The sequence below is a fragment of the Pygoscelis adeliae genome, unplaced genomic scaffold, assembly GCF_000699105.1.
Source record: "Pygoscelis adeliae isolate BGI_AS28 unplaced genomic scaffold, ASM69910v1 Scaffold846, whole genome shotgun sequence".
Taxonomy (NCBI): Eukaryota; Metazoa; Chordata; class Aves; order Sphenisciformes; family Spheniscidae; genus Pygoscelis; species Pygoscelis adeliae.
In genome coordinates this window covers 1-9398 of record NW_008824913.1, presented here as the reverse complement: position 1 = coordinate 9398, position 9398 = coordinate 1, and the positions used below count along the sequence as shown (strand labels likewise).

Here is a 9398-nt window from a genome sequence, read left to right as displayed (position 1 = left end):
TTAAAGTTCCATTAAACCTCATGCCCTTTCCAGGTTCTTTGCCTGTTCTTATGTGTTTTTCTTAGATCATGGTCTCTTTTCTTTTCTCTCCCTCCCTTTTTTTTTTTTTAATTGCGGACTGTTTCTAAGGTTTGGGCTTTACTTTTTTTCAGGGTTTGTGTTTCCCCCCCCCCCCCCCCCCCCAAACAAGCACTACCTACTTCTGTTTTTTTGCTTTTGCTTTATGCTTTCATTTATTTTATCCTTGTGTTCAGTCATTTTTCCTTTTGGGTCTTCATACATCTCTTTCCCACCAAACACGCCCTTCACACACTCCTCCTCTTATGGTGCCTTTGCTTCAGATGTAGCATTTATTTTGTGTTTGTCTGGCACGCAGTTCCCAAATGTCCAACTCTATTGGGAGCTCCCATCTACCCTGTCCCAATTCTGCTGGGGCTTCTGTGGCTTCTCTTGCTCTTTTCCCCCTCCCGAGACCCTGATGGAGGCAACAAAGCCACGTCTGCTTCATTCCTGGATGCCTTAAATGCATCTGGGCTCTCTTTCACAACGCAGACTGCAAAAGCTGCTGGAAGGGAGAAAGGGTGAACTTGAGGAGCAGCATTTGCCCTCTGATTTTCCAGATTTCTCTATGGCCATCAGTAAAGGCATAACCAGTCTGACACATGTTCTTGATGGCCTGTCACACAGCATTAAGGGTGGATCCAGCTTCCCACTGGACCAGAGCCACCAATTATACATAACAAGTGGCAACATTTCAAATGACTGATCCTTATCTATTGTACTTGGTAGAGCCACACCATCACGACTGACAGCACTAACAAACCCAGTCAGGAGAGTAGAAGCATCACCCTTCTTGCACAGTGACAGAAACTGCCTCTCCCTGCCGTCACGGCCATTCTCAGGGCTCACAGGGCAGAAATGTTTTTCCACCAAGAAAAATGCACAAATCTCACACATGGATATGTTAGCTAGCTAAATTTCTAGAGGGTACACATAGTTCCTTGCTAGCTTCACTGATGATGATTTTTTTTTTTTGACAATTCAGCTCGCTTTATTTATTTCTACTGCCCGTTCAGTTTTTTAAATAGCAAAAACTCCAGCTGCTTTCCTTGTAAGTGGATCACCTCTGCAGTTTGCATTCCAACCGCCTGGTCTTGTTTAAGTCAAAATTAAAGCAGTTGGTGCTGCCAAACATTACGTTAAGTGAGAGAACCCTCTATCCTCATGAAATTTTAACTCCCACAGGCTTCCACTGGAAGTTCTGCACATGAATAGTTAGCATTAGCCATCCTTCATCTCAATAAAGCAGGGTCACCACCGCATTTGGTCACAGGAGGCTCAATAAATTGTAAAGAATTCAGCATGGATCCTCAGAGCCCTTGATCTGATAATGAGAGAGGACCTAGCCTGGGATGGGAGATCGGAAAACTCAGTACGCTTCTGTAACTGATCCCTATAGGCTCCAGGCTGGAGCTAGTTCAGCTGCTGCCTGCAGTATCAGTAAGGAGGGAGCTGCAGAAGCAGTCCTTCCCCAGAGGCTGCAGGAACTGGATGCTATCAGGAGGGAAAATTCCTCCACAGAGCCCCTGTCCTTGGTTGGGGCCAGGCTTGTTGTCTGTAGATGAGAAGTGGAAGCCTTAAGTCTTCTGCCCTCAACCCTTCTAAGTTAGTGCCACTCCCACAGCTTCCCATACAGATGAATCGCACAGATTTTCACAGCTGTGCAAAATGGCGAGGAGGCATTCTTTCATATTTGCAATTTGTCACAGGCTCCAAAAAGAGTGCCTGGAAATTACTTTGAAATTTACTCGATCACATTCCACAATCTCTCCGGGAACTTAAATTGATTTGAAGCAGCACAGAGGAAGAGAGCAGATAGCTCACGTGGCTGTGCTCAAAGCTCCGCACAAGGTCCAAGTACTTATTGCTGAAGGCTGCTCCTAATGGTTTCTGTGCTGTTAGCATTCAGGTAAATAAAAATAGGATGGGATATTTAGTAAAGCATCCTTCAGTGCTGTTCAGTGACTATATTACAGCTAATAGGAGACAAATTAAATAAAAGACACATAGCTGTGATTCCAAAGAGATACTAACTACCTCGGCTTGGTAAGGGTAGACAGAGAAACTGCCATTTTAATGCAGCATGTTTGCACAGAACTAGCCAGCAAACGAGCAAGTGACTAAGATATGACAGTTTTACAAAACAAAAACAACAACACCACCACAAAACCCCCACGAAACCAAAAAAAACCCCCAAAACAACACAACCTTTTCTTCTCCCTTATGGATTCTTGGCACAGACATAAGAACCACAGAGTTCTGCCCTCAAATTAAAAAGTGGCAAGTTCTAGCAAGCTGATGAAGCCAACAACGTAGCAAGATTGATAACGACTGGACTGTGGGGTTTTTTTTAATGGTCAATAGTAACACCCATATGTATCCTAATTAATATAAAACCTATATAAATACTTATATTATTACTAAAGCCTGGAAGGACAGCATTTGTTGTGATCTGAGTCTTAGACCAATATTCAGTGTCAAAAGACACCTATAAGCATGTTTGGGATCAGACCATCCAACTATCTACCCCCTTCTTCTGAACTACCGTTACTGGCCCCTTTCAGAGAAAGGTGTTTCTGGATATGATCCCACAAAACAATTCCCAGCCAGCAGCAGCTTTCACTGTTTAACTTCTAATGGCCACAAAAAGTATAGGAGGGTCTCCCAAGCAAACTAGCATCTAAGTTGTGAATTGAGGACTGATCCTTTGCATTACATCTCTGTATATTTCTCAGATCCAAATTGGCAACAAAAATTCCTGTTTACTTCAGCATATGCAAAGCATTTTCAGATATCCTCCCAGGATGCTTAATACTCCAAAACCAAAACAGACACTCTTCAGATTATTTTTTTTTAATTGAATATCATTTGAGCTGAGCGCCATGTAGCGTTCCTGAAATGATACTTATAATTAGCCTCTAGCCTCAAAATGGGAACTGGAAATGCTTTGATAAATGAATTGTAAAGGCCAGCCAGCTAGTTTCGTTGTGACTTGTGGAAACACATCTGTATCCTGTGCTGACATGCTATTTTGTTTTGCTGCAAACCACACAAGTCTGCATCTAGAGAGGACAACATGTTAGTCATCGCAAGTGTCCTTACGCAGCCTCTTTACAACCCTTGCTGTCTGAAATTGCTCTCACCTTTTCCAGGCTGTCAGTTTACCTGTTACCAACTGTTGTTGCTCCACTGAGATTGCCTGTCAGTTTCCAGTCCCTGGATTTACACACAAGCCCTGTTTATCATCTACGATGGCCAAATCAATCATCAGTAAAAGAAGGGCTCAGTAAGCAATGGAGCACGCCTGGGAACCATCACAGAAAGGCGCAGTCTTGCACTAGTAAATTGCCTGGGAGGCTGAAAGCAGAAGGTTGCTTTGGAATGCCACGGCATGTACGTGCAGGATGCTTGACAACACTGCGTTTGCTTTGTTTTGGATTTTCCTAATATCTTGCATGTTCATAGACTGGCATGACTGATATGGATCTATTTTAAGACAGCTCATGTCAGGATGGCCAAGTGTCCAGTTCTTGGTGGACGTCTACAGTGACATATGCCTAACCCATGGTGCAGACAAGGGCATCTCTGAAGAAGCAGCAAGACTTGAAAGTAACATCTCACACAACCCACGTTCCTTGATAATCTGCACAACCCTGAAAATGGAGATAGAACTGAGGTGGGCAATGGATAGGCAGCGGTGGCAGAAGTTGAGCAACGAGGGAAGAAAGGTCTCTAGGGTAAACCTCCCTTCATTTTACCTACATAAAGCACACCAATGAATCACAGAACTATCTGTGCTAGGTTTGTCTGCTTTAATCATCTGTTGGTTAATTAAAACTCAGGCTATGGCTGTGTGGTAAACATGTCTTCTCTTAAAGAAGAAGTAATAAAGGAGCAGGGGAAAAGTCACAAAGTAAATCAAAGGGATGGTCGGAAAAGGGATAACCAAATCCTCTACCTCTGCTCAGTGCTTTTACCACTGCTTCTTATTGCTCTATCCCCCCACTCCCATAGTGAAGGGGGGAGCACTGGGGGACAGGTTGGTCAGCCTCAACTCAATATGAAAAGATACTGGGATGAACAACACGGTAGGGGGACGGGACACCAAAACAAATGTACAAGCACCTAAGAAGTAACACAGTACTGAAAAACAGCCAACATGAGTTTTTCAAGAAGAAATGGTGGCATACCATTCTAATTCCTTTAAGAGGATAATTGGATCAGCAAAGAAGAGGCGAGCAGGGGGTGAGCTGTATCTTAACCTTTTTAAGACCCATAACCCTACTCCATGCAACTTTCCTATAAGCAAACAAGGGAAATATTTTCTTGCTGTAATTACCATAAGGTGGGTGCACAAAATACTGCACTGAGAGCCCAGTTACCAATGGTTGACTGTCAAACAAGACAGATATTTGAAAAGAGGTACCATGGGGGTCAGCCCCAGGCTTTAGTCTATTTAGTATTTTCATTAAAAATTTGGATGCTAAAGCAGAGAGTTCACATACAAAATCCGCATATGATATCATGGTGGGGGTGGGAGAAGGGCTTCACCAGTCCTTTGGAGAGCAAGTTTAAAGTTATCTTCATAAGTGGGAAGCAGACCGAAAGCTAACATGATAAAATCTCCTAAGAACAAAAGTAAAACATTGCTTCTCAGCAAGAGAGGCAAAAAAAAAGGCAAAAACGCTGCTCAGAGAAGCCTCCCTCAGAGCGGCTGGCACACCGGCTCACATGGGGAACGGACTACGCTCCTCTGTACAGCCTCCAGTTCCGTCTGCCTGCAACTCCTCCATACAGACCCAAGTCCCTGTGACAAGGCATGACCTGCCACAATAAGGGGCCAACACGTTCTCTCCAAGCCTCTTTTAACATCCAATATTTAAAAATCTGTTACGCATTAGAAATACCAAAACAAATAATAGGCAGTATTGTTCAGGCACCTTCCCACACTATCAGTTAATACCTTATTGCCAAATTATTTAAACCAGTCATTTTTGGGGCTAGGCCCAGATTCAGGCATTGAGACTGAAGTTGTTCAGGTGTCAGATCCTGCCACAAACAAAAAGTCCCCAACATTTGCTATTCAAGCAGCTGTGGACTATCAGGGTCTCCTCTGATCAGTCCAGGTCTTTATTCTGTGGATACATATTCAGGTGTGGATGACTTAAAAAATACTGTGCATTCATCCTTAAACAATAAAAGCCATGTGCCTTCATCTTTATTCTCTCTCAACACTGGGAATCCCATTGTTTCAGGAAGGGTTAACGGTCTACAGTGCTAAGATTAGGAGGCACCTGTCGGGAATAATTAGAAACCCTGATGCACATTCTCCCAATGATTTGGCAGAAGTTAAACAATTTGATATGCCCTCTGTCTGGGAAAGTTAAAAGATCTCCCATGGAAGTCTTTTGCTTGCAAGAGTCTGGGAGGTCTGTGATGCAGTTCTACAAGAAAAGCTACATGATCACAAAGATCATTACACAGACACAGGAGAAAGTCCCAAACACCAAGGGCTTCACTAAGCCTGGGGGGGTGCTGCTCCAGCACATACTGAAATTCAGGAGACAACAGCGGGATAAGGTGAAGTCTGGCTGCCCCAGAATGGGTGAATGGCAGCAGCAGTTCTGCTGGGCGGGAGAAGGAGGGGAGGACTGGCTCTAGCTCTTCTCCACAGAGGCAGGACTGGCCCGGGGAGCTGAGAGGCCTGAATATTTTCTGCTACAGGCTCCCTCCCTGCCCCGCCAGCATCAGCAGCGGGGTCCAAGTCTCAGAGCGAAGCTGCTGTTGCAGGAAGAGGCGCCGGGCGCACTTGTGTGAGTCCCCGGCAGGGCACAGCCGCTGTGGCCCGCTCTAACTCGGCAGTCACGAGGCCTGAACAGGGAGCCTCTGAGCTGACACTGAATCGCCACCGCCGTGGGACAGTACATGATGAACAGAAAGAAGGAGCATTTTCCCAGCAGCACACATCCAGCCCTAGGCTGACACGTCGAGAGAAAAAACCTGCACCACAAAAGTGTAAACTGACAAGAGAGGATAAATGATTACTCAATGTTAAAATTTGGGCTGCAATTCCGTACTGAAATAGTCAAGCAAAACCACGGATAATAGGCAGGGCTACATCATAAAAAATTCTCTATAGGGATGACTAAATCTTCCTGTCACATAGTTATCTGCTTAGATCAGCAACATCTGATGCTCCTGATCCACTGTGGTTGTTTGCAGGCTTGAGCCATAGGCAGTAGATGATTCAAAAGCAAGTTCTTCCTTTGTTTAAACTATCTCGCTTTATAAATTAATTGCATTTAATCACATGATCAAAGCCAGACTTTCTGTCGCTGAAGAAAACCAATATAGCTTAGTTATTACGTTTCATAGCTTATGCTACTCCAAACTACCGAAACATTTAAAAGCATACAGCATTTTGCCAGTCTTCAGAGACCCACAAGCCGATTTAACCACGCCCTTTACAATGAAAAGTACAAGTCAAACCAAGCTATCACAAAATTACAAGCAAACTAGATCTGTACTTCTTTGTAAAATATCCAGTACTCTGCAGAAATCCAGGCAAAAATGCGCCTGCACCACTGCTCAATTCGCCATTTTTTTTTCCACATAACACCCACGTAATATTCTTTATTATTCTAGTGAGAACATTACAGGTCTTTGAAAGAGTCTCGATTTCTAGGACACTCTTTGTAGTGCTATATTTGCTTTAGCAGTGCTTATTACTTTTGCTTGACTTTGTGTAAATGAAGTTGAGGTTATGTGAGAACACTTCCTCTCGGTCAAGGACAGACAGAAACGTCAACATAAAACCACCCTCTAGTCCCAGAGAAAGAACTATCTGCCAATTTTGCCCCGGGCCAACTGTTGGGACACTGGGGTACAGGAGAAAAACAAGCAAATTAGGACTGAAGTGAGCTCACAAGGAAAGTATTCTGCCCTGAGGGATGTTTACCTCCTAAATGCGGCTTATAGGCTCTTTTACAAATACTGCTCAGACTGAGCAAGATAGAGGGGCAGTGAGATTTTATGCAGCAACGATTTCACTTTTGTGGATACACAAGTCTCTCTCTATTGTTAAAACATGTATTCAAACATATAGCTTATCTGCAACCATTTATAAACACATACATGTAACAGAGAGGTATAGAAATCCTGAGATTAGCAGCCCCTTCTCCCTCTTGCACACATTTGTTTGTTTTTTAAAATTCCTATATATCTTTTTATTTAGCTTCCTGTAGGGACAGTGCAGCTTTGCTAGGAGTGAATGAAAATGTTTGGAAGAATAAGATTTATTTCAAAAGTAAGTTGCTACGAAATGTCTCTCTGCTCTTAACTGTCACTGGTTTCGAATAAATTCTAGGTTTACGGCTATAATCCATATGGTTAAAATTGGCACAGTTTTAGTCCAAGCATCGAGAACTATTTCAGCCCAATTCAGGGAAAAATACACGTGTGCCAGCAAATAAAGGATTCTGTATTGTTAACAGTACAGCAGCTAAAAAATAAAATACAATTAAAAAACCAGTAATAATCACAGGTAAAAAGTCCACACTGCGGCTATTTTAAAGATCTCTTTTTATGAACAACTTTGTAGCATAGTTGTTCTGAGTTGTTAGGGTGATTGGAAGCTGGGGGGAGGTGGGGGGTGTGTTGTTTTGTTTTAATACTCAAATACCCAATGGCTCGAACTCTGCTAGTAAAGTCAATCCCACCTTTCCAAACTGGCACAAAGACTATCACTATAAACACAGATTACACATTTTCACCTTCCCCCAAAACACAGGACAATGTTTCTTACCTATTTGGTCCTCAGGAATCAGCGATTCGATTGGGGGATCAAGTTCTGAGCTTTGGGACAAATAGTTCTTGACTTGGGTCATGAACTGCCGAATCGTTTGCAGCATATCAGTGCTTGAAACATGGCACTCCTTGTTTTCCTGGAGAAAGCTGACATAGTCCTGCACTAGGCATCCAAAATAAGTGCGTTTGTCCTGGGACATCTCTGCAATTTTCTTAATCATCCTCTTTTCAGGGGTCATGAAGGAACTAAAAACTCCACTGACTTTCCGTAGCTGAGATTTCACAATCTTGGGGAGAACAAACGAACTGCTTCTTTTCTTCTTGGGTTTCAAAGGGGGTGCCATGCTCTCTTGGTCGCTTTCCCCCTCAAAATCCTCCAGGCTGCTGTTAGTGTCCCCTTCATAGCCAAACAGCGGCATGCTCCGATCGAAGTCCAGCGAGTCAGACGACGAGGTGGAAATGCTCATGTCACTCAGTCTCTGCCTGCCTCCATTCCACGGTATGTGTGACTCAGAGCTGGTAGCTACCGTGTTTTTGTCAGCTGCTGGAGCCAGCTCAGGCAGTGTTTCACCTGGAACTCCAGCAGCTTCGGGCACACTCACTGAGTTGCAGCCAGGTCGAATTACCGCTGAGGTCTTTGAGCTACCTTCCACCTCTGAGCAAACAGCCTGCTTCTTCAGCCGAGGAGGTGGAATAGGGGTTGGTTTATTCTGCAGCAAATCCAAGCCTCTCTCTTTCTTATGGTTGACTGTTTCTGGCATGCTCGCCTGCTTTATAGTCCTGGAAAGCTGTGGACTCGTGAGGATGCTATTAATAGAAGGAGGTGGTGGCCGGGGCGGGGGGGAGCGAGGCCTCGCTGTGCCATTCACATCTTGAGTTCTTGGGCTCTGCCTTTTCAGACTTCCACTGACATCCTGGCTGTGCACTTTTAAGAAGAGGGGATTAATGAAACACAGCGCTCCGTTGGTCTGGCTGCACTCCAGCTCTGAAGGCGTTCTGGTTCGTATAGAATGCACTCCATTTATAAGGCAGAGCTGACGTGAGTCTTTACAAGCACTGTCCAAAGGCACAGGCCTAAGGGGAGGTGAAGGATCTGGGGGGTTGCTGTTAGCCGGGGAGCTCCAAAAGTCTGAAAATCATCATTGCGTTAACATAAGAATGCAAAAACAGCATACAGATGGCTTTCAAAACATTCAGCTCAACATCACCGGTTTCAAGTATTAAGAAATTGAGACAAGCTTTTATTCATTTGGGGGGGGGGGGGGGGGGGCAGAAAGAAGACAGCCTCACGTCTGTAAAATGAAGACTTCCTTCCCTTCCAAGCGTAGCTTAGCAATGCCAATTGCAAGTCTCATTATCTTTGTACACTGCTTGAGATAAGGATTCAAATGAGGACTCAAGTGCTGTAGTCACACAGATTGTGGATCAGTCTCAACAGGAAAGTCACCAGGAGCCGTATGAAGACATAAACGTGAAATCAAATGGCTTCTGTGTATGTGCCAGAGACATCTGAGGAGTGATTCCCCAGACAT

At 44.1% G+C, this 9398-nt stretch overlaps 1 protein-coding gene across 1 annotated transcript in view; it reads right to left on the bottom strand.

Annotated features, from left to right (window-relative positions):
* The window catches only part of LOC103917774 (ras and Rab interactor 2-like), a gene marked incomplete at its 5' end in the record, with an annotated part of 19569 nt that extends 10574 nt beyond the window's left edge, over positions 1 to 8995 (bottom strand). The window contains one exon of the mRNA XM_009324966.1: positions 7865 to 8995. Coding sequence (XP_009323241.1) covers positions 7865 to 8995 — 1131 coding nt within the window. The remainder of the gene's footprint in view (positions 1 to 7864) is intronic.
* Between the last annotated feature and the right edge of the window lie 403 nt (positions 8996 to 9398).